Raw genomic sequence first — 25046 nt, forward strand, 5'->3', positions numbered from 1 at the left:
CATGGCGCGGATAGGCGGTGGAGGGGCCAGGTACTCCGTACTCCGGACGGAGTATATTGAATGCATATGTAATCAGTAGACGCACCTTAATAATCAATAGTAAGCTGGAGATTGAAATCCTTCCGTGGGGAGCCGGTGCTCTTGCTGGATAGACGGAGTAAAATGTTCTGTTCAGGGGCTAGAACCCAAAAATAATCATGGAAGAGCCTGTACAGGGTTCTAGAAACACTAATGCCAGCCATCGATGCCAGCGCCTTCCGTGTAAGCAAGCCATTTTCTCATAAATCGAAGCGGTATGCCGTGTTCATTAATAATTATGACCATTTTTGCTTGATCTTTAGCCACATTTTACGGAGGTTGTGCTCGTGTACGCAGTATTCAAAGGTGGCGGGTCAATACGCAGCCATCGTACAATCAATGTGCGACACTAGGGCACGCCTGCCGGCTAGTGATCGCTGACTAGACCCTTTCAGACTAATTTCTCTGTCGACAGGTTATTTTTGGTACATTGCATTACTTTGTACATAGTGCAATATAAAATCGCTTTCGGCCTCTTAAGATGCCAACCGGTGACTGATAGTGCCAATAAGGCCCTCAATAGGGAGTAAGGTGAACTAGAGAACGAAAATTCACAGGGGAAAACGAAGATCAGATGTTACAAGATCAGTTTCGTTGATGCAGCTGATGTGTCGTTCCTGCGCAATTCTGCATATACCGGCATGAGGGTGGACAAGAAGTAAGTCCTCTATTGCAGACGAATACTGCTACTGCGATGCAAGTACATAGATATATATGTAACAGCTTCAAGGTGCCACTGCATACCTCATCAGCACCGTCTTTGGTCCTGGTGGCTTGACTACTCCGTATTAACAATACTGTACAACATCGGCAGGCCTTTTGGTCGAGGCTCTCCGAAAGAATCAAGAAAAAGCAATCGGTGATCCACTTGGATTGTGGACAAGATGAAATTGCGTCTAACGGTGGAGATCATTTTCAAATACCTAGTTACTAGCTCTGTTTGTATTGTATATACAGTATTAACTGGTGTATTCAAATACCTCCAGACACAGGTCAAGTTGTCTTGAAAATTTAAACTGTGGTCAAAGTTGATGTGGTGTAATGGATGATTTCACTCAGAATAAATCCTTGTGCGAGGCGAAGCTCTGAATAACGATCGCAATTAGATAGAATCCAGAGACACCCAAGAGATAGACCATGACGATGGAGTTTTCGATACATAACAGCGAGTTCCCGAGGTCAGCTTGTGGCCGTGGAAGACCAAACAAGCCTAGAAAGGACCGCACTTTCAGGGTTTCTCATGGGACAATGTCCACTGTATGATACCCATCCACTACGGTATACTCCGTCCTCCGTACATGGACATGGATGGAGGGCTTGCCAGCCACAGTGAGAATCACCGGCAGTGGAAAGTCAAAATGTAATACACTTGGAACTGATCGACTACAACTTACGGAGTACGGAGTACATTTGAGACACTTGTAATATGGTGGCAAATCAGCCGCTCAAACAAGAAAACACTAAAAAAAAAAAAAAAAAAAGTGTGATTAAGACTACGATGAAAGGAGTAACCAGACTTGAAGATCGTGAAGATTAAACAATTTATCAAGAACATCCCTACTCCGTAGAGAGAGTGAAAAAACAAAGACGTGGTTCTTATCGCTTGGGAGCCATGGAACACCGGTCGATGACCAATCGTCCATGGGTCTGAACGCGAGTAGATCGCTTATTTTATTTTAACCGGCGAATCATATTGAAGAAAAGTGTAGGGACGGAGGACAGAGTACATATGTACAGGAATGTAGACTATCATTTGGTTCAAATTTGAATGATTTCAATGTTTTCATGGGTTGATACTCGTCACATATTCCATTGGTAATTAGAGACACCGACTCGCCACATAGGCAGATAAGCCCACACACACTATATCCATAAAATCATGCAAGTATAAGAAACCTCGAATTGTGAGAGCGTAGGCTAGAAATGTATGCTATTTTCACAGATGGAATGGAAATCATTACCGGTGCAACGCCATCCCTACATACCAAGTGGTCGCCATAACGCCGTCAAATCAACAACCATCTTTGGAACCGCAGGTTCCATAGGTATCTCTGAAAATAGCCTCTGGCCACATTATTTGTTACCTGATTACATGCTGGCTGGTTGTAGTGGGGCAAGTTTCAGGGGCCGTCGAGACTCCCTTGGATTCCGAGTGTCCGCGGGAGACTGTCATTGGATGGAAAAGAAGAGAGGGGGGGGGGAAAATAAAACGTAGTGATCGGGAGGGAAGATACAAGCGTAAATACAGTCGGACAATAACGGTAAATTCCAAAATGGGCGATCAGGGAGAGACAGACTCTGGAGGCGTTTGCAGAGAATACAAGGCCGGGAGGGAAGTCAATGGGCTAAACTTGATGCGCCACGTATGGTAAACAAAGGGGTGGTAATCAGTACGTAGGAAAGATAGGGGCTTACTGTGCTGGGAAGAGGTATTCAGTACCTGGAAGTCGGACACGTACCCTTGATGAGTGTAAGATGACGGTAAATTACTCTCCAGAGAACAGAGCCAGTCCCCCCCGAATCCCAAAAATAACAAGCATTTTCTTGACTTCCCTCTCCAACCCCCTTCCATTCGCTTTTTGTCTCCATCTTTCCTTCTATTTGCTACCTTTCGTGTTCTTTCTTTTTTTTAACGAAAGAAGGACATAGGAGGAAAGCTGTATTGCTCTTAGAAAATTCCCATTGCACCTTCCTTTTCGTGAGGTACACCCTCACTTGCCATTCGTTACGGAGTCTGAGACTCGTTCGACACCTTCACTTGGGTTCTCAAGATAACGCATTTTTTTGCTGCGCATCTTGCTTTCATCTTTCGACGTCTATGCTGTATTAATTCGACATCCCGAATAAAACTTATACTTTGTATGGTCACGGTTGAGGTGAGATTGACTGGAGGCGATTTTCAGCATCAGTGAACCTTGGTCATCTGGAGCTAATCAATCCCCCGCAGAACTCTCAACACTGAATCCATCGCGACTCGCTCGTCATGTCGGGCTACGCAGGCGGAGGTCACTTTGACGATGGCTTTGCCCAGCAGGGGCAGGCACACGGTCAGACTCATGGTGACTCCTACTACCAGGACGAACATGCCCAGGGTTATTATGATAACCAAGGATACGGCGATGGTTATTATGACCAAGGGTATGCGTTCCGGTCAAAATGAAGGTTGAGAGATGGAAATGCTAACAGGGAGGACAGTAATGGCTACTACGGAGCGGAGGGTGGTCACGGCGGCGACGCTGCCCATGCAGACGGCGCACCCCACGCCGATGCAGGCCAAGGGTACGCCGATGGAGGGTATTACGAAGGCGGAAACCAAGACCAGTACTACGACCAGGCACAAGGACAACCGCGAGGCCGCCGTGGCAATGATTCCGAGGAGGATTCTGAGACCTTCAGCGACTTCACAATGAAGTCCGAGACTGCTCGAGCCGCGGACATGGACTACTATGGCCGAGGAGATGAACGGTACAACAGCTACTCAGACAGCCAGTATGGCGGTGCTGGTGGCTACCGTCCTCCCTCGTCCCAAATCTCCTACGGAGGTAACCGGTCGTCTGGTGCTTCGACTCCTGTCTACGGAGCAGAGTTCAGCAACACCCTTCCCACGAGCCAGCGCTCGCGTGAGCCGTATCCTGCCTGGAGCTCCGAAGCACAGATCCCTCTCTCAAAGGAGGAGGTAGAGGACATCTTCCTAGATTTGGTCAACAAGTTTGGCTTCCAGCGAGACAGCATGCGAAACATGTATGACCACATGATGACTTTGTTGGACTCTCGTGCTTCGCGTATGACACCCAACCAGGCGCTCCTCTCCATTCATGCCGACTATATCGGTGGCCACAACGCTAATTACCGACGGTGGTATTTTGCTGCTCATCTCGATCTCGATGATGCAGTAGGTTTCGCCAACGTGAAGCTCGGTAAGGGCGATCGCAAGACGCGGAAGGCCCGCAGGGCCGCAGCCAAGGCCGCCAAACAGAACCCCGAGAACGAAGAGGAAACACTGGAGGCTTTGGAGGGAGACAACAGCTTGGAGGCAGCTGAATACCGATGGAAATCTCGCATGAACCGCATGTCCCAGCACGACCGTGCCCGTCAAATTGCCTTGTATCTCTTAATCTGGGGTGAGGCCAACCAGGTCCGATTCCTGCCCGAATGCGTTTGTTTCATCTTCAAGTGTGCCGACGATTACTACACCTCACCGGAATGTCAGGCTCGCGTTGAGCCGGTGGAGGAATTCACCTACCTCAATGAGATCATCACTCCGCTGTACCAGTACTGTCGGGATCAGGGATACGAAATCGTGGATGGCAAATACGTTCGTCGTGAGGTTGACCACAACAAGATCATTGGTTATGATGACATGAACCAGCTCTTCTGGTACCCAGAAGGTATTGAGCGCATCGGGTTCGAAGATAAAACCCGTCTGGTCGACCTTCCCATCTCTCAGAGATGGCCCAAATTGAAGGATGTAGTCTGGAAGAAGGCCTTCTTCAAGACGTACAAGGAAACTCGCTCCTGGTTTCACATGATCACGAACTTCAACCGTATCTGGGTTATCCACCTGGGTGCTTTCTGGTTCTTTACTGCTTACAACGCTCCGACTCTATACACCATTAATTACCAGCAGCAGGTTGATAATAAACCAGAGACGCCGAAATACCTCGCCGCTGTCGGTTTCGGTGGCGCGCTTGTCTCCCTCATTCAGATTTTAGCCACCATTTTTGAATGGGCCTACGTTCCCCGTCGGTGGGCGGGAGCACAGCATCTCCGCAAGCGCTTCATGTTCCTTGTATTCGTATTCATAATCAACTTGGCTCCCGGAATTGTGATATTCAGCATCTTGCCGGGGTTGACAATGTCAGACTCAACCAAACATGGCATCGGTCTCGCTCTGGGGATTGTGCACTTTGTACTTGCAATCCTGACTACTGCGTTCTTTGCAATTCAGCCTCTGGGCGCGCTCTTTGGAAGCTACCTGAATAAAGGTGGACGGCAATATGTGGCCAGTCAGACCTTCACGGCTAGTTTCTCTCGTCTTTCCGGTAACGATATGTGGATGTCGTATGGCCTATGGGTCTGTGTGTTTGGTGCCAAGTTGTCAGAATCCTACTTCTTCTTGACGCTGTCTTTCAAGGATCCCATCCGCATTCTATCCCCAATGCAGATCCATCAGTGTACAGGTGCGAAATACATTGGCAACACGCTTTGCCACCGACAACCTCAGATCCTGCTGGGCTTGATGGCCTTCATGGACTTGACGCTCTTCTTCCTGGATAGTTACCTCTGGTACATTATTTGCAACGCAATCTTCTCTGTTGCTCGATCATTCTACTTGGGTGTCTCGATTTGGTCGCCATGGAGGAACATCTTCTCCCGACTTCCGAAGCGAATCTACTCCAAGGTTCTCGCCACTACTGATATGGAGATCAAGTACAAGCCTAAGGTCCTGATCTCGCAGGTTTGGAACGCCATCATCATCTCCATGTACCGTGAGCATCTCCTGGCAATCGACCACGTGCAGAAGCTGTTGTACCACCAGGTTCCCTCCGAGCAGGAAGGCAAGCGCACGCTTCGCGCCCCTACGTTCTTTGTGTCACAAGAAGATCAATCTTTCAAGACCGAGTTCTTTCCCCAGGGAAGTGAGGCTGAGCGCCGCATCTCGTTCTTCGCGCAATCGCTCTCTACACCCATGCCCGAGCCTCTCCCTGTTGATAACATGCCTACCTTCACTGTTTTGATCCCTCACTACAGTGAGAAAATTCTACTTTCGCTTCGTGAGATTATCCGCGAAGATGAGCCTTATTCGCGGGTTACTTTGCTAGAATACTTAAAGCAACTTCATCCCCACGAGTGGGATTGCTTCGTCAAGGACACCAAGATTCTGGCCGACGAGACTTCGCAATTCAATGGTGATTATGAAAAGCCCGAGAAAGACGCTGCCAAGAGCAAGGTCGATGATCTTCCTTTCTACTGCATTGGTTTCAAGTCTGCCGCTCCCGAGTACACTCTCCGCACAAGAATCTGGTCCTCCCTTCGATCCCAGACCTTGTACAGGACGATCTCCGGTTTCATGAACTACAGCCGTGCTATCAAGCTGCTCTACCGCGTGGAGAATCCCGAAGTTGTTCAGATGTTCGGTGGCAACTCCGAGAAGCTTGAGCGTGAACTTGAGCGAATGGCTCGCCGCAAGTTCCGTATCTGTGTTTCCATGCAGCGCTATGCCAAATTCAGCAAGGACGAACGTGAGAACACCGAATTTTTGCTCCGCGCCTACCCTGACTTGCAGATTGCCTACCTGGATGAGGAGCCACCTGTCAATGAAGGTGACGAACCCCGTCTGTACTCCGCCTTGATCGACGGTCACTGTGAACTACTCGAGAATAACTTGCGGAAGCCAAAGTTCAGAGTTCAGCTCTCTGGAAACCCAATTCTCGGAGATGGCAAGTCTGACAATCAGAACCATTCCATTATCTTCTACCGTGGTGAATACATCCAGCTCGTTGACGCCAATCAAGACAACTACCTTGAAGAATGTTTGAAGATTCGCAGTGTGCTTGCCGAGTTCGAGGAATTGAGCACAGACAATGTTTCCCCATACGCCCCTGGAGCTGCCCTGCCTGACCAGGATCCCGTTGCCATCTTGGGAGCCCGTGAATACATTTTCTCTGAGAGTGTCGGTGTCCTGGGTGATGTCGCTGCCTCCAAGGAACAAACATTCGGTACCCTATTCGCCCGCACACTTGCTCAAATCGGTGGCAAGCTGCACTATGGTCACCCTGATTTTTTGAACGCTACTTTCATGTGCACCCGTGGTGGTGTTTCCAAAGCTCAGAAAGGATTGCATTTGAACGAGGATATCTACATCGGTATGAATGCCCTCCTCCGTGGAGGTCGAATCAAGCATTGTGAATACTATCAGTGCGGTAAGGGTCGTGATCTCGGTTTCGGATCCATTCTTAACTTCACCACGAAGATTGGTACCGGTATGGGTGAACAGATGCTGTCCCGAGAGTACTATTACCTCGGTACCCAACTGCCTCTCGATCGCTTCCTCTCTTTCTACTATGCTCACCCTGGTTTCCATCTGAACAATATGTTCATCATGGTTTCTGTGCAAATGTTCATGGTTGTCCTGATTAACCTCGGTGCCTTGAAGCATGAGACTATTACCTGCCGCTACAACCCCGACTTGCCCATTACCGATCCCCTCGTCCCTACGCTCTGCGTCAACCTGATCCCTATTATCAACTGGGTTAACCGCTGTGTCATCTCCATCTTCATTGTTTTTTGGATCTCATTCGTTCCACTAGCGGTCCAAGAATTGACAGAGAGAGGAGTGTGGCGTATGGCCACTCGTTTGGCCAAGCACTTTGGTTCGTTCTCGTTCATGTTTGAGGTCTTCGTTTGTCAGATATACTCCAATGCCGTCCACCAGAACTTGTCTTTCGGAGGCGCGCGATACATTGGTACCGGCCGTGGTTTCGCAACAGCTCGTATTCCATTCGGTGTCCTCTACTCTCGATTTGCTAGCCCTTCAATCTACTTGGGTGCTCGCCTCCTGCTGATGCTATTGTTCAGTACCACTACTGTCTGGACTCCTGCTCTGATCTGGTTCTGGGTTTCTCTGCTCGCACTATCCATCTCGCCTTTCCTATTCAACCCCCACCAATTTTCCTGGAATGACTTCTTCATTGATTACCGTGACTACATCCGCTGGCTTTCTCGTGGCAACTCCCGATCCCATGCTTCCTCTTGGATTGGTTTCTGTCGCCTTTCTCGTACCCGGACTACTGGTTACAAGCGAAAACTTATTGGTGTTCCATCGGAGAAAGGCTGCGGTGATATTCCAAAAGCGCGTCTAAGTAACATCTTTTTCAGCGAAATCGTTGGGCCTCTGATCGGTGTTGCCGTTACCCTGATTCCGTATCTGTACATCAACTCCCGCACAATGTACTCCGATGATAACAAATGGGCTGCGAATCCCATCCTTCGCGTTGCGATTGTGGGTCTTGCCCCTGTGGGTGTCAATGCCGGTGTTGCCGGCATGTTCTTCGGCCTGGCTTGTTGTATGGGCCCGGTATTTGGTATGTGCTGCAAGAAGTTCGGCGCTGTTCTCGCTGCCATCGCCCATGCCATTGCTGTGATTGTTTTCCTCCTTCTATTCCTGGCCATGTTCTTCCTTGAATCTCTCAGCTGGGCTAGAACTATCTCCGGAATGATCGCTGCGATGACTCTTCAGCGCTTCATCTACAAGCTTATCATTTCCTTAGCCCTGACGCGTGAATTCAAGAACGACCAGTCTAACATTGCCTGGTGGACCGGAAAATGGTACAATATGGGTTGGCACTCCTTCTCTCAGCCTGGACGTGAATTCCTGTGCAAGATCACTGAACTTGGTTATTTCGCCACTGATTTCTTCCTGGGCCACATTCTCCTGTTTGCTATGCTTCCGCTCCTTGCTATTCCCTACATTGACACCTTCCATTCCGTCCTCCTGTTCTGGTTGCGACCAAGGTACGTATCTCTTCGTCTTTGAATCACAAGAACCCCGCACTCACTAGATTTGCCTCTAGCTCTCAAATCCGCCCTCCCATCTATTCCCTCAAGCAGTCCAAGCTTCGTAAGAGACGTGTTGTCCGCTTTGCCATTCTCTACTTTACCTTGCTACTTATCTTTGTCGTCATTATTGCTGCTCCCGTTGTCCTGCGGAACACAAATCAACTGGACAGCATCCTGGAGGGTGGCATCTGGAAGAGCCTCGGTGTCGCCAGCACAACAGGAATCGGACTCCTGCAGCCACTTGATCGTGGACTTAATGACACTGTCTCCTGGTATACCGGCTCTAACATCCCCAAAGGCTACACCTCAGGCACAATCCCGGCAGCCTTTGAGGGCACTGGAGTTTGGTCCATCTAATTGCTGCGGCGAAATGACATGGAAATGCTTTGTACAAAGTAACGCGTCTTTTAAAAATCGCTGCATTTTTTCGAATTCACCGGCGCACAATTCGATCGTTGTTGAATTGTTGCTTCCAACCATCGTCTGTAGGATGACCCTTGTCCGAAGGGGTCTTCCAGAGTCATCCCCGGGGGCTCACCTTCGTTTTGCCAGCTTTCTTCGCTTGTTCTGTTTTCAACACTTCTATCGGAATTAAATTGCATTGCTTTCGAGAAAAACTCTTTGATTAAACCCCAGTAGTAGTGCTCGAATTTAAAATCACATTGACCTAAGCACATATAGATACAGGTCACGTGGCATAGAGGTTCCCAGGACTCCGAGCCTCCCGCTTCATTTTCGCCCCCTGCTCCCTGAGCAAGCACCTATCTTTCGCACCCTTGTTTAACCTACTGGTATCTTCACTAGACTGGCGCACCCCTATACTTGCGCTCTCTTCAACTCAACGTCATGGATCTCCAGGAGACCCAGCGTATCCTTTCCGAATATCTGCACGAACTCGCAGACTTATTTCACCGTGTGCCTGGCTCCGCAATCTTCCTCCGCTACGTGAAATCAAGCTATCAAGATGACCCAATTCGTTCTGCTGTCGAACTTTTCCTCTTCCTCTTCGCCGTACGATATCTCCTAGCGCCCAAATATTCGACCAAACCTGGCGTCGTACCACTCACAGAAGACGAGATTGATGACCTCGTTGATGAATGGACCCCTGAACCCCTCGTCGGGAATCCCACAACATTGGAACAGATGGAAGTTGATAAGCGAACTGTGATTGTTGGGTATGGAACCCTTCGGTTCCCTTTCCTTTTGCTTGTCGTGCTCCGCGGACAATTCACTGACCGAAGAGATTGTGATCTGCAGCCCCGTCAGCCCAAAATCGAAATTGACCAACGGCCGCACTGTTATGAACCTTGGCTCCTTGAACTTTTACAACTTCAACACCAACGAGTCCCTCAAGGAACAGGCAATCCAGACACTCCGCGCTTATGGTGTTGGTCCCTGCGGACCCCGTGGATTTTACGGCACACAGGATGTTCACATGAAGACAGAAGACGATGTGGCGTCGTTCCTGGGGACCGCAGCTTGCATCATCTACTCCCAAGCCTTCTCGACTATTTCTAGTGTTATTCCTGCCTTCTCGAAGCGCGGTGACATCATCGTCGCGGACAAGGGAGTTAGCTTTGCGATTCGCAAGGGTATCCAGATCTCTCGTAGCATTGTCCGGTGGTATGAGCATAATGACATGGAAGATCTGGAGCGAGTGCTCGCGAAGGTCACCAAGGAGCAAGCCCGGAAGCCCTTGACTCGCAGATTTATTATCACAGAGGGTCTTTTTGAGTCTTATGGCGATATGGCGGACTTGCCCAAGATCGTATGTGACCCTGTCAAGTTGAACTGTGAATTCCCTCGTACTTATAACTGCTGCAGATCGAACTCAGACTCAAGTACAAGTTCCGCCTGATCCTTGACGAAACCTGGTCCTTCGGTGTTTTGGGACGCACTGGCCGTGGTATCACGGAGCATCAGAACGTCGATGCTGCTGAGGTTGATATGATTGTGGGGTCACTGGCTGGTCCTCTTGTCGCTGGCGGTGGCTTCTGTGCCGGTTCAGAGGAGATCGTTCACCACCAGCGTATTTCGGCTGCTGCTTACACTTTCTCCGCCGCGCTTCCCGCTTTGCTCTCGACCACCGCCAGTGCCACTATCAACATCCTTCAGAACAACCCTGAGACAGTGTCACAACTTCGGGAACTCACCAAGGCCATGCGGGCTCAGTTGGATCCTCGGAGTGACTGGGTTTACTGCACCAGTTCCCCTGAAAACCCCATCCTGATCCTGATTATCAAGCCTGAGGTTGTCGCTGCCAAGCGACTTACATCAGACGACCAGCAGTTTTTGCTTCAAGATGTCGTTGATGAGGTTTGTATTACACTTTCTTCCCTTTAACTCTCTTAACGTCCGTTTTTAATCATCTCCCAGTCTCTCGCCAACGGTGTCCTTATCACACGACTGAAGACCCTCGATGACAACTTCGAGCCTAAGCAGGTTATCCCTCCAGCACTGAAGGTGTGCGTCACTACCGGTCTTACCAAGAAAGAGACCGAAAAGGCAGGCACAATTATTCGACATGCCATTACCAAGGTGATGAGCAAGAGGAAGTAATGCCCTTGTCTCTTAGCTTCTGGCCCCGACCAGAGAATCCTATGACTGCTTACGCCCATGACTTCGGCATCTATCGTCTTTCCATTCTTCTCAGTCGACCTACGCCCTAATGCCCCTTCAATACTTGTATTGTTACCTTGTCGCCGTGCATCCTTGTTGCATACCTTGCACACGCCCGCCCTCTATTCTTTCCTCGTTGGCGGCATGATTCTCTACCTGTGCATGGCTTTAAGCTGTTTAATAATATCCCTCTAGCCTTGGCTCTTTTCTTCAAGAATGTGTCTATTTTTCCATACATTATTCACACCTGAAACACCTTTGTATTCCAGGAATGGACCCTGTTGCTAATATTCTCTCTGATTTTTCTATATCTCTCACACTTAAGTAATACCGACGTCCACAAGTTTGAAGCGTTTATATGCCAGATGTTAACTAAATCCCAAAGTCCACGTGCCCAGCCCTTTGCCGTCAACTCGATGATCCTGGACCTCACCAGCAGGCCAGAAGCCCAACATCTTGGGGTCAGATTTTAATTCCAGACATGCCCGTTCCTCGGAGCCCCTTCTAATGTCTCTCAACAATATCGGATAACTTCTCGCCAGAATTCTGCCTCACATTCACAGAAACCCCCCTGTGTCTCCAAGAGACCGCTGGGAATGGGCCCCGCATTCCATCTACTCCATCCTCAGAAGCATTCTCGGTCTTTCCCCGACATCGACATCTCATTTGAGATGGCCCGACACTAGATCTCTTTATCGAGCAAATCAGATGCCAAAGAGGTACTACCCAAGTCAAGGGGCATGCTGAAAACTTAGAAGCTCTCTGGTTCCATTCCACACATCCTCCCAGATCGAGACGCTACGCTATGCTTGGTCATCCTCATGTTTACGCGCTCTACTGATCAAGTCCATGCAGGAGGAATTCAGAGGGCATGAATATAATGGGTCCGATCGGCACACTCTCGCTGAGGCCCCCTTTTCGTAGTTTCAAAGTCACTCTTGTTGAGATCGTTGTTGACCAAGTCTAGAGACTAAGTTCGGATCATCTCACCCTAGTGTTCACAGATCAGCTCTTCTAGGGAGGACTGAGCTGCAAAATGAAGCACCTTACTCAGGCGCTTGTCGGCCTGGTACTTGCATGTTTTGCTTGCGCTGAAGCTGGGGGTAAGAGCATATGATTGTTCATATACGCTCATGCTTCTATGGGATTTTGCTGATTGGCGATAGTGGAGAGACAATCCCGCGGTGATGTCGCCCAACCACCTTTACCACCATCTGCAAAAGAGGTAGTCGTCTGGGTCAATGAAAAGGGAGAGCACATCAGCACGGAAACACACTATGCTCAGGGCCTGGGCTCTGCACAACAAGAGCATGTTAGTACATAGAACTCTTCCCGATGAAGAGGAGAAACGTTGGTTCCTCTTGAAAGAGCCAGCTCTAACTCTCCCATCCAAGAAACCCCCAACACCAATCCCAGACCTGAATGTCCCCTCCATAGCACCACCATATGCACCATCTAAGAACAACAACGACGTGAACGGCCACTCGAACCCGGCTCCATATAAACCAAAAGAGCTCCAACACCCTAACACACACTCCAAACCGCCTGCTCCTCATTCCCATTCTGACCAGCACCCACATTCCCAATTTGGTATCTCCTACTCCCCCTACAAAGCAGACAGGACCTGCAAGAACCAAGAAGAAGTGAACGACGACTTAGACCGAATCTCTCAATACTCCTTCATCCGCATCTATGGCACAGACTGCGACCAAACAAGAACCGTAACGAACGCCGCACGACGACACAACATGCTTGTCTTCGCCGGCATCTACGACCTAACCGACTTCCCAAAAAGCCTCGATACCTTCGGGGAGTCAGTAACAAACCCCGATGGCAAAATAGACTGGTCAATTTTCCATACGATCGCCATCGGCAACGAGCTCGTTAACGGCGGTACCAACTCCGCTGCCGACGTCGCGACCGCCGTGCAAAAAGCACGCTCCGTGCTCCGCGCACAGGGCTACACAGGTCCCATCGTCACAGTCGATACTTTCTCTGTCCACCTCAACCACCCCGAACTCTGCCATGTCTCCGACTACTGTGCCGCGAACTGCCATGCTTTCTTCGATGCGACTCAGCAGCCTGCTGGAGCCGGCGCTTATGCCCTAGAGCAGGCGCGTAGCATCTCTGCCAGAGCGGGCGGCAAGCGTACCATGATCACGGAGTCCGGCTGGCCGCATGCTGGGGATGCGAATGGGGGTGCTATTCCTTCGGCGGATAACCAGCAGGCAGCTATTGCGAGTTTGAAAAAGAGTTTTGACCACCGCAGAGAGGATTTGGTGCTCTTTACTGCTTTTGATGATTTGTGGAAGGATGACAACATGTACACCTTCAATGCGGAAAAGTTTTGGGGGATTCACGGGGGTTTGTAGAGAGACTTAGACCTCCAATGCAGGCTTTTGCTCCTTGAGGGGGATCGATACAATCGTTCATGTACATAGACTACTCTTGAAATAACATCAATGACAGTCAAAAAAGACAGGTATTCACAAGAAGTTTGACACATCGCGTGTTTGATGATACTATTATACATAATTGTCTAGACTGTACATTTCAAAGGCCTCCTGTCCAAAAGAGACAAGAGCTCAACGGCGGAAAGTCCGAGTAGCTTGGCGTTGCCTCGCCTCTTCCTCTGAGCGCGCCTCGATCTGATCCATCCACCCATCCCTCCGAGTAAGCTCATCGAATGCCTCCTTATTAGACGGCATGTCCCAGAAGAAATCCTTCCCGTCCGGGGATTTCCGATGAGTCTCCAAGTCCCGGGCTTGGCGAATGATAAGTCCGGTTAGCATGCCGCGAGACTTGCTACTGGGGTTGATGCCCAGCTGGTTCATCTCGCGCAGGATGGATACCACAGCGGGGAGATCCTTGCATACTCGCCAGTGGTAGCGGATCAATTCATCGTACAGCCCGGATGAAGCACCGAGGAAAGCAGAGATCCGGCCGTACTCTTTGATAGTCGAGCGGAATTGGGGGATGAGTGGGGATTCACGGAAGTGAGTGTTCAGCAGGCGGAAGGAGATTAGGAGAACCTTCGGGTATAGAGCTACCACGACTGGGGCGACCGGGACGACGGCTGGGACTCGGAGGAGTCCTGATGGCTGAGAGGGTGGTTCAAGGCGGTCTGTTGTGCTCGCACTTTCGGGGTCTGAAGCCTCCACGAGAGACTTCTCGTCTAGGTGGCGCAACATGGAGAAGATGCGCTCTTTGCATACCTCCCACACTCCCATGTCGCCTTTGCCATCCTCGATGGCTTGGAAGAGTGCGAATTCAATGTGCTCTGATTCCGCCTTGACAACGATCTCAATCGCCCGCCGCAGGCTGACGGTTACCTCGGCAGCGCTGGCTGTGGCGGGCTCGGAATAGCCCAGATCACGGAGGTTGATTCGCTTTGGACCTTGGTTCTCCGCTGGGATTGGTTCTTCCGTTTCCGATTTCTCTGATCTTCGATAGGGCGAATAGTCGTCCCTCGCTTGCTGCTTGGCTTTCAAAGCCGCCTTCTTTGCCCTTGGGTCTTTTAGTAGATTATCGAACACCGACATGAGCTCGGCCATTTCGGCCTTCTTCTCCTCACTCATTGGTTTCAACGAGCTTGACTCGGTTGTTTCCCCATCGTGTTTGAAGCCAAGCTGCTCTAAGAGCCCTCCAAATATCAATTTCTCTTGGGTTGTGATCTTCGGTGGTATCTTCGTGGTCTTCTTCGCCACAGACGGTCTGAGGCTGGGCCTTTCGGATACAGATGCTGCTCGTTTCTGCAGATAGCTTCGCCGCGGTTTCGGAGCTGTCTCGCTCGTCGGGGTGGAGGCAGCTGACTGTTCAGAAGTGTTCTGACTTGTGTTATCCTCCGCTAATGATTTGTTCTCCGTCGCAACAGTTGCCTCGGTATTGTTCTGGGTAGAAAAAGAGCGCGGAAAGCGACGATTGAATTGTTTTCGGGCAGCAGATGAGAGTGGAGTAAGCGTGCGAGTGTTATATAAGAAAGGAGCCGTAGAATTGCTTCTTGAAAGGAAGCATAGCCGGTTGATATTTGTCGCCATGGCTGAGTCGTTAAGTTTGCACTTGTGCAGCCTTGTTCGCGCACTTCTCAGAGTAAATTCAACCTGAAGTAGATCTTCCTCTTCTCTTCCACCCTTTCAAACTTTGCAACATCAAAAAATAAAGAAACAACGAAACTACTCTCTCTCTCTCTCTTTTTTTTTTTTTTTTGAACAAGCACGGACTAATTGGCGATCAACTTTCCGCATAGTCACATGATGTCGTGTAACGGGCCCTCGCGTTTCGCCGCGGACGTGCCTCGCACCCCCGAGGCGCAAACTGCATACGAATCCAGTACGCCCGAAACCCCGGATATCAACATGCCAGGGAAAACTGAATTGTCGGACTTTGAAAAGCAGCGTTTGGCAAACATTGCTGAGCGTGATGCGCTGTTAAAGAAACTTACCCTCGAATCGCAATCTTCCGGGCTCTTTGCAAGCCCTAAGACTCCGGGCACCAATGGCGCAAAGCCGAAAAAGCGCCCGGCTCCTAAAGCTAAAGTGAAGGTCGAGGAAGTGACCACACCTCGACGGACATCGTCGCGCCTCAAAGGCATTGCGGCCGAAAGTGAAGTAGCGAAGCGCAAGGCCGACGATGAGTATGAGGCGATGCGCGAAGCGGATAGAATCAAGAGGATGCGCCGGACAGACTCGTTCAGTCAGGCGGACATGTTTGTGTCGGGCCAAAAGCTTAGTGCAGATAGCCTGATCAGCGTGGATGTCATCACCAAGGGTGTTGCAAAGCCCTATGAAAGGACTTTCGGGGACGACGAAATCGAGAAGACGACAGACAAAGAACTGAAGACTCTTCGGGAGGAGATGAATGGGCTTCAATTGTGGGAATCTTGGGATCCTCAGCGTAAGAACTATTCTCTCTCTGTCAACAAGCTACTATTCTGACGCAATTTTGATCATAACAGGGATCAAGATCACCCCCGAACGTGTCTATAGCATGGTGTTCCACCCGTCCGAATCCAAACCTCTTATATTCGCGGGCGACAAATTGGGTCATCTGGGTATGTTGGATGCTTCGCAGGAAAAGCCCACAGCGGACGAAGACGACGACGAAGATGAGGACGACCCAGATCCAGTCCTCACGACACTCAAACCCCATACCCGGACCATCAGCGCAATGATGGTTAATCCCTCAAAGCCAACACATTTGTACACGGCAAGCTATGATAGCTCTATTCGATCGCTGGACTTGGAGAAAATGGTCTCTTCAGAGACCTATGCTCCCGAGTCGACGAATATCGATGAGGCCCTTTCCGGAGTTGATATGGCCCCCGATGATCCTAATACCTTGTACTGGACTACACTTCAAGGTGGATTCGGGCGATATGATACGCGCACTCCACGGGAAGATAATAATGTGTCAAGCTGGGATCTATCGGAGAAGAAGATCGGGGGCTTCACACTGTGTCCCTCCCAGTCCTACTACTTCGCCACGGCAAGTCTGGATCGATTCCTGAGATTATGGGATCTGCGCAAGTTGTCACCTGACACTCCAACTCCTGTTGCCGAGCATGAAAGCCGGCTCTCGGTTTCCCATGCAGCTTTCAATGCGGCTGGACAAATTGCTACTTCTTCCTACGACGATACATTGAAGATATACGACGTGGGTGCCAAAGGGTTCTCTTCGTGGAAACAAGGCCACAGGCTTTCAGAGAAGGAGTTTACTCCAGACACAGTGGTCCGACACAACTGCCAGACTGGCCGCTGGGTGACTATGTATGAATTGTCCCCCTCTCTCCTTGTTTTGCGTCCCGTCAGGTTATGCCAAGGTACCAAAGCCCTAATACTGTACTTAGTCTCCGCCCCCAATGGCAACTTAATCCGCAATCTTCCATCCAACGCTTTTGCATCGGCAATATGAACCGTTTTGTCGATGTGTACACTAGCAGTGGCGACCAGCTTGCGCAGCTCGGCGGTGATGGAATCACCGCTGTTCCTGCTGTGGCTGTATTCCACCGTAGCAAGAACTGGGTTGCTGGTGGTACCGCTAGCGGTAAGCTCTGCTTATGGAAGTGATGTGTCTTCTACGCTCATCCTCTATATGTTGTTTCTTCAAGCATGTGGCTGAACAGCTCATTTGCTAACTGCTTTGATTGACATTTGTTTTGATCTTCCTTACCCGGTGTTGTAGCATAAGTGTTGTCTAGAGCTCTTAGGGATCTGGTTATCCCCGGCTGTCTTGTCTTGTTATGACCAGAGGCGACATGATTCAAATTTGTTCTGATCCGATGTAAAAGATGTATTCAGCAAATGAGATTTGATGTTTGTATTTCTATCTGATTACAGTGTCACAAACACGAAACGAAAACATCAATCCATTCCATCTATTGGAAGAATATAAAGAGTAAAAGGTATTTACACGATGACCACCATCTCCAAAGGATATCCAAACACACAACAAACCCAATATGATTTCTCAGAACAACCAAAAAGGGAAAAACACAAAGAGCCTCAGGCGAGTTCAAAAACCAGCTCCTATTCTGTTATTTTTCTTCCGGATTCTTGCCTTTCAGCTCTCGTTGTCGTTGTTTTTTTTTTCTTAGAGCTAGGCTGGAGGGAGATGTGCATAAGGGAGGGCAGGACCATGAAATACACGATCAAAGAAGGGATGGGTATCAACACCATGACACATGCTTCAGAGGAGAACATAGACACATAGATGATCAAGCAGAACAGAACTCGAAGAGGCAAGGTAGAATTGAATAAAAAGGGGGGCGGAAAAGGGGAGAGAGAAAGGGAGAAAAGAGGAACGTTGAAATCATGAGCACATCGAAAAGAGGTAGGCGAGGGGGATAAATGTCAAAAACGTGTGTAGATGAAAGGAGGTTGCATAGGCAGACATTGGTGCATTAGGGTTCATTGCGTAGATCCTCGTGGGAGTGGTTTTGAGTCTGGTCACGTTCCTTGGCCTTGCGTCGGGAGGGAGCGGGAACAAAGTCGAAGAAGCGATACTTGCTTGAGGAGGAGTCTTTCGTGATGCTGGACCTGCGTGCCTTGGAGGACTCGGGGTTCTCGAGAGAGTAGGTCGAGGAGTTCTTCGAGCTTCCGGTGCTGTCTCGTGTGTCAGACCAACGTGGGATGGAAAATGGAATGCGGCTTTGGTCCCAGTTCGCCGAAGACGAGCTTGGGGGCGTCTCATCCTCGGCATCTGGGGCGCGGTCAGTGGACCGGCGGGGAACTGTCGGACGCGTAGAAAAGTAGCCAGTCGAATTGCGATGGCTGCTTGGGACCGCTGCAGTACCAGTTGACGTGTCTAGCGCTGGGGCGATGGGTTTGCTTGAGTTTTCGTCGTAGAAGGTTACGGGTCGTTCCATCGAATCTACCAGTGCTTCCCATTTGATCTCGAGGTTTCCACTTGGCCGCTCAGCTTGCTCGGCTCGTTTGAGACACTCCTCAGTGCGCGCCCGTAGGCGAAGGGCTTCTTTCTGGAACTTAGAAAGGTTCACGTCTAGTTCGGTCAATTCGTCGAGTCGTTCCGGGGAGACATCAAGCCAGACTTGGATCAAATTCGCGAAGGAGCGGGCATAGTCAATGAGGAATGGAAGGCTAGGGAATCCCTCGCGCGATGTGGGCGGCAACCGCCCAAGGATTTGAAAAGGGGTAGTGTAGGAGGGGGTGACGGTAGGGACTGGTCGATCGGCGGGAATCGCACAAACCGAATCAACAAAGTCTTTGAATTCCGAGCGATGACCGACGAGGAATTTGTTCATCGGTTCCATCCAAGGTTCTTTATTGCCGAATGTTGTCATGTTGGCAAGACCCTGCAAGGCCTTGGCAACGAGAGTCAACGTACGCTGTGCACGAGGACGAGGGTGATCTGGAAGTGGTTAGCAAAAAGAGAGAAATCAAGATACGAGTATAGTCCAATACCTTTCAAAAGCCCGAAAAGCTTCGGGTTCAGGATAGCCGGGCAAAAGAAGCGTAGGAACAGGAAACCAGAAACACTACTGTACGTTACAGACCGCAGGAAGTCACCATAGCGATCGTCTGCGCACGCCCTGACATGCCGGAAGATGCGTCGCAGTTCTGCCGGACATCTCGATGCAGATCCCGCAATGGATTTCCACACGCTTGTGGTGAGAGCTGTGAGGTTTCGCCAGTTGCGATCAAGATCCTCGTGGCGTGGAACTCGAGATGGATCGACTTCGCAATCCGGATCGCTCTCATCAATATCACGTAGTCGTTCTGCGATAGTCTCCTCCAAATACTGCTTACCCAGACGACGCATGTGAAGATCGAGGGCCTTGGTTAGAAGCGAATTTCCACGGAACAAGAGGTTAGCCTCCACAGTGGCCGTCCTGCCCATGTCCCTGACGAGTACCTCGCGCTCTTGGCTATTCTCCTGTGTGATATTCGAATGAATCCTTGATGTATACCTCAGCCGGTTGGCGGTGGATTCTTTGTGAACCCCATCAATCTCGTCTTCAACCAAGGCTGAGATCCATTCAACCGTTGACCCCGAGACCTGGTAAATGTTCAGGAGCATCTCGGCCAGGTGACTTAGCTCAGAAGACATCACATGTGCCATGTTGATTGTGAGGCCATTGGTGAAGGAATGGAGAAGTTCCGACATCGCCGAGTACTCGTCGGACATCAAGACGACGGTTTCCTCCATCTTGGCTCTCATGAACATCTCGCCAATCGCCTGGTCTTGGTTATCCAGGATAGGCCACCACTTTTCGATATCTACACCGGCATCCAATTCTTCTAGTCGCAGGTCTACCCGTCCGAAGATGATATCGTTTGCAGAAATTTCGATCTCATCTAGCATGTTCACAGCACTCACGTCTTGGTTGGGCACGTATGATCCGTGGGCGATAAGTGTCCAGTCCCTCTGTGTCGGGTACAGAGTTTTGACAAGGATAGAGGCTTGGGATAGCACTGGCGGTAGATCAGTGAAGAGGAAATCTTCTCGCCAGAAAGGATTCATGGTGCGATACTTGACAGCAGTCTTGCCACGAATTTCCCCATCTAGGAGCACCTCCGTGTAGTAGTCGCTGACCTTCGAGGTTGGAGCAGGCTGCCCATGTGATTTTGATGCCTTCCGGCTTCGAGGGGTGTCCTCCTCTTTAGGTCGAAACAACTTCGCCTCCACAATTTTCAAGCTCAAGAATCGTTCAATCCGAAACATGTCTTTGGTCAACGGTGGTTCGGTGGCTTCAGCTTCTGTTTTTTTTCGTGGGATCATCCCCCTGAGACACCGGTCCATAAAGCTCTGGGATTGTGAATGCGCGGAGAAGCACAAACCATACCTCAAATAGAACACGACTTTCAAGAGCGAGGTATATAGGTCGCACATTGGAATCGGGTACTGGATGTGCCGCATATTGAGGATAGATGGCAATGCAAAACTCATCATCCAACACTGAGGAGTTCAGCTGCTGGATGGCGCAGCGTGATAATTGAGATAACTGCACACATGCTAAAATAGCCACGTCGGACTCTGTAAAGAGCTTAAAAAAGCCGTTTTCTTGTAGTGTACAGCTCACCTTCCTCCACGAGGAAGACAGAGCCCTCGACTGCCTGTATGTGGACACGCGGCGTCCGGACACCGGCATAGCACCGGAAGCAGACGGTTTGTCCCATAAAAGCATCTTGCCGACCTTGATGATAGTTGCATCCTTTTGTGTTGTGCTTTCCGAGTTGCGTCGACGTTCGGGGATTCGTCGGTCTCCAATCACAACCTCTTGAGGCTTTGTCATCTTGTTCTGGACTCCCTTGGGCCGAATTGGTTGCCAACACAGTAATGCTGCAAGCCAAGAATCAAACGTTTCATTCACGTGAGGTCGTAGTTGTATCCCAAGCCCAGAGGTAAATGTGTGTACGCTCAGATAGGTGCATTGGAGCTCAGAGTCCCACAAGGTCCGAACTCGACAACCACGTAGATCGGGGATCAGTGTTTTGGCCAATGCCGGCTCTCCCTTGGCTTGGTAGATGAGACTTCCATTAGCGACATTGATAGCGCAGTATCCGGATGTCCAGGAAGTGGTCGAGGCCGTTCGAAAGGATAGGATTCCATGCATTCTCCCACAGGTGGTCTTCATCAACTGTAGGATTTTTGTAGCTTCCGCACCGGAAAGAGGTGAGGAAAACGAATCTTGATTTTGTGCTCCCCCGGCGACCAGACCGGCGGCTTTGGTCAGTCGATGGCGAGGGACGGTCTGGCTGCTGTATTTTGGGGACTCAATGGAAGGAAACCCGATGGAAGAAGACGGATCTTCGGTTAGTTTGGGTTGAGACGAACTGGGCGTGTTAATTGAACCAACCCGCGTTCGAGCTTTAAAGGTGTTGGAAGTGATGTCGTTGCGTTTATCCTCTGCCGCCGTTGTCCGTGATCGCGCCCGTTGACTCCTTGCTTCCACCGGAGGATCTTCTTTGCCTGCCCCGGATGAGTGTTTGCTGAAATTCCGACGACGTTCGGGTTCTATAGGCCGTGATCGCACGGTGTTTCGAGATGATGACAAGGTGCCGCCCGTGAGGTGCTCCGGTTCGGATGAAGGGGAATTGTTGGTGGGGGAGTGCGAATCTGCAGTCACAGTTCGAATGGTAGTTTCTCGGAAACTGTCGGGATAGACCATACCATGTCGGTCCCTAGATGAAGACTTCTTGCTTGCACGCCGTTCCACTGGACGACTGTATATCGCTTGGTGCATCGAGTTCCGCTTGAAGGAGTTCGAATTCTCGGACTCCATCTCGTTTGATTATAGACAGCCCCTTTGACAGGCGAAATACACAAACCGAAAAAGGAAACCCGTCAAGATGTGAGGAAAGGAGAGACAGGTTCACTTCCTTATCGCGCCCAACACAAACCTCCCTCAAAACAACCAGTGAAAAGTCCTTGTTGGCACCCAACGTATCGCGGTACAGCTGCGCTTGTATAATGGGGGTCGCTTATGTCCAGGAAATTATTATGAGACCACATGGAGTCCGGTGAAAGGTTGGGTATTCGGGTCGCGCATTCGGTCGAGGCGCCTGGAGAGGGGAAGCAATGGGAGACCAGGACAAAGGAGGCGCGGGTCACCGTCGTTTGTCTGAGAGATGCAGGAGTACCTAGCGAATACGGTGAGCGTCCAATCCTCCGGCCAGTCGATAGCGATGGTGTCGCTGTCAGTGTCAGTGATGGTCTGAAGAAGCGACCCGAGGGAAATTGTTGGTTGAGACGGGGCGTGATATAACTATAATTGGAGGGACGGGAGGGGGAGCGTAGGATAGGGTGTAGGGAGTAAAGAGATGCGCACATACCTTCTTCATCAGTCACTTTTGAAATTAGGAGGTTCTGATTATACTCTCTATGAGACGTGTTTGTGGGTATGTGTTTTCGCGGATTCCAGCAAATGTAGGCCGCTTTGGGATGGGGGCAGAATGAGGGGGAAGGACTTCAAAGAAAAAAAAATTTCCAGAACAGAAGAATCAAGTTGAAGTTGCAACGGGAAGATCGGGTGAAGATCGCCAAAGGACAGAAAAGAGAGAGAGAGAGAGAGAGAGAGAGAGAGGGGAGGGGGGGAGAGAGAGAAAGAAGTGGATAGCGGAGCTGAGTTTGTATAGGGGAAAAATAACGAAATAATGAGGAATGGCAACACTTTTGGGCCCTTTTCACCTATCTTGGTCTCTTAGGCTTTCTCCAAGTTCTCCAAGTGACATTGTCTCTTCATCTTATACTTCCCCCATGTTTTAGGCTCGATGACAGCGTAACATGAACGAGATCGCCACGTTCTACATACGATGTAACACCCTAGGTAATCATCCCCAGAGCAAGTGAGTTTAGACTTTTTTAACCTAGATACTACATGTAGATCCCAGTTCCAACCTTTGAATCGAAAATGCCTAACTCGATTGTATACCCTCGCCGGGCCAAAGAAAGAAGTAAATAACGGGTTGAAGCTGGACTGAGGCTAAACGTGAGACCTTAGGTCAATAGCTTTCCCCAAGTTACTAGCGTGCATGTTCCCCCTTCCATTCGGATTCCCCGATGGTCCTTAATTGCCGAGACCTTTCTAGAAGTCGAGATAACTGCATGGCGTCTTTTGACTGACTCGCACTGGCTGATGGACTATCAGGCTAGTGGAAATGGTGCCACTAATCAATCTTGAGTCATGAGGGTCATGCTTGAGATACCAATCCCTTTTTTGCCGTCCATCCTACTGGCATACTTTTACATCAGTTAGGTGTATTCATCCAAGGCTCCTGATGATACCCACCTTCTCTATTGCATTTGCATTTACTCCAAACATCCACATAAAATGGTTTCCACATGGCCTGCTCCTGCAATATATAAAAAGCCCAACATGTGTCTGGCGCAGATCCTGGTCCTAAATGGAAGCGGGTACGGAGTACAGGGTGCACCTGGGCCATCACTTTGTCTTCTATAAAACATTGAATGCTGCATGCTGTATGTAGTCGAGCAGTCTCCCGCTAAAACAGGTTGAGGCAAATCCCCGAAAGTGGAGCCACATGTTAGTCTGTGCTTTGTACTCCGTAGCGTCTAGAAAATAAGATCTTCGGCCAGGATTGTGTACGATAATCACCCAGGACTCAGCTCAGATTGAGGTGCGGAGGGACGATAGAGTGGACAAATATACACATTGAATTTTGTAGAGCTCAACGTGAGAAAGGAAAAGATCAAAACATTCGATCAAGAAAGCAACACTGTAAGTACGGAGTAGAAGTCGCAATTTTAAAGTGCCTACATGTCTTACCCGCACATGACCACACAGATAATTGTACAAGGTCACATGATAGTGTTGCTTAGTCACTGTTTTCCTGTCTGCGGGGCAGGTGTCTTACCGGTCCCTTCGTACTTGATTTCCTCTGCCATATCAATCCAATTCACCTGATGGAATACTAATGTACCGGATAATGGCTGGTACTAGACATCTTTCCCTTTGTGCTCAACGGATCACTGAGTAAAATTGAGCATGTCCCTACCTGGCCTAGGCACCCTGACTTCAAAGTTGATCACGGGCTATTATATGATCAAATTGTCACACTTTCTAACAATCACCTGACCATCCCCTGAGCACTTTCAAGAAAGGCCCTTCTTCTGCTCCAGCTTACCTTGAATCAGGATAGCTGAAGGATCAAGACCAAGCTTGAATAATTCAGCCGGTCTCCCAAAACCCATTCCCCCGCAAACAATCTCTGGTTGTTTCTAGACCCCTATCTTGAAACGCGCTAGTCTAAATATACTTTTTCTCTCAAAATCGTCTTATTTGAACAGTAATGATTGAGACATTGTAGCAATGCGGTAAGCCTAAGAACCATAGTCCCTACAGAGTAAAGGCGGCGAGGTTTTAGATTCCGAGATGATACTAAGCCTCACATCGATCACAGCTGTCGGGCCGAAGAGCTCGATCCATGAGAGCAGAACTCACAACAGTGTTGACGCCTCCATATCCCCCTCCACTCGCCGTCCACCTGCAGTTTTTCTCCGTCCTCTTATATCAAGAAATGCACTTTAGGCCAATCACGGCCAGATAGTCTCTGACTACATGAGTTATCCAAACGGGAAGAGGGGAGAGTATACGACCAGGATCCGCCTACCTGTATGCATTGCCTGGTGACAGTATGGCGTGTGCAAGCCAACAAACGGAGTTTGGTATAGGAAACGGCGGAAGACCTTGTTCTGGCTCCAGTGCCCGCTATCAATGGTTCTAGAAGAGAAACTCGAGAACATCCTTCCGTTTGAGGTCCCCTGTGACCGAAAGGTGAGAGCCAATTACGCTGCCTTTGTTGGGTCTATGA

The 25046-nt window shown here is 49.7% G+C and overlaps 6 protein-coding genes across 6 annotated transcripts; 4 read left to right on the plus strand and 2 right to left on the minus strand.

Annotated features, from left to right (window-relative positions):
• Positions 1 to 3061: 3061 nt before the first annotated feature.
• Positions 3062 to 8994, plus strand: Pdw03_0917 (1,3-beta-glucan synthase catalytic subunit FksP; the record flags this gene model as incomplete). Its single annotated transcript, XM_014679162.1, has 3 exons — positions 3062 to 3216; positions 3274 to 8592; positions 8652 to 8994. The coding sequence occupies 3 exons, from the start codon at positions 3062 to 3064 to the stop codon at positions 8992 to 8994; spliced, it is 5817 nt and encodes a 1938-aa protein (XP_014534648.1).
• Positions 8995 to 9483: 489 nt separating this feature from the next.
• Pdw03_0918 (Pyridoxal phosphate-dependent transferase, major domain) lies at positions 9484 to 11196 on the plus strand (the record flags this gene model as incomplete). The annotated part of the gene is made up of 4 exons (XM_014679163.1): positions 9484 to 9812; positions 9895 to 10405; positions 10462 to 10953; positions 11014 to 11196. 4 exons carry the CDS (start codon positions 9484 to 9486, stop codon positions 11194 to 11196), a joined length of 1515 nt encoding a protein of 504 aa, XP_014534649.1.
• A 1096-nt stretch (positions 11197 to 12292) lies between these two features.
• On the plus strand, positions 12293 to 13628 carry Pdw03_0919 (Glycoside hydrolase, superfamily; the record flags this gene model as incomplete). Its single annotated transcript, XM_066099754.1, has 3 exons — positions 12293 to 12359; positions 12423 to 12568; positions 12651 to 13628. 3 exons carry the CDS (start codon positions 12293 to 12295, stop codon positions 13626 to 13628), a joined length of 1191 nt encoding a protein of 396 aa, XP_065957481.1.
• A 213-nt stretch (positions 13629 to 13841) lies between these two features.
• Pdw03_0920 (Glycosyl hydrolase 47 family protein) lies at positions 13842 to 15293 on the minus strand (the record flags this gene model as incomplete). Its single annotated transcript, XM_014679165.1, has 1 exon — positions 13842 to 15293. One exon carries the CDS (start codon positions 15291 to 15293, stop codon positions 13842 to 13844), a length of 1452 nt encoding a protein of 483 aa, XP_014534651.1.
• A 216-nt stretch (positions 15294 to 15509) lies between these two features.
• On the plus strand, positions 15510 to 17321 carry Pdw03_0921 (WD40/YVTN repeat-like-containing domain; the record flags this gene model as incomplete). The annotated part of the gene is made up of 3 exons (XM_014679166.2): positions 15510 to 16149; positions 16211 to 17021; positions 17102 to 17321. The coding sequence occupies 3 exons, from the start codon at positions 15510 to 15512 to the stop codon at positions 17319 to 17321; spliced, it is 1671 nt and encodes a 556-aa protein (XP_014534652.2).
• An 833-nt stretch (positions 17322 to 18154) lies between these two features.
• Pdw03_0922 (GTPase activating protein (BUD2/CLA2), putative) lies at positions 18155 to 21997 on the minus strand (the record flags this gene model as incomplete). Its single annotated transcript, XM_066099755.1, has 4 exons — positions 18155 to 19122; positions 19176 to 20497; positions 20553 to 21831; positions 21886 to 21997. 4 exons carry the CDS (start codon positions 21995 to 21997, stop codon positions 18155 to 18157), a joined length of 3681 nt encoding a protein of 1226 aa, XP_065957482.1.
• Between the last annotated feature and the right edge of the window lie 3049 nt (positions 21998 to 25046).

This window comes from Penicillium digitatum, chromosome 4, assembly GCF_016767815.1.
Source record: "Penicillium digitatum chromosome 4, complete sequence".
Lineage (NCBI taxonomy): Eukaryota > Fungi > Ascomycota > Eurotiomycetes > Eurotiales > Aspergillaceae > Penicillium > Penicillium digitatum.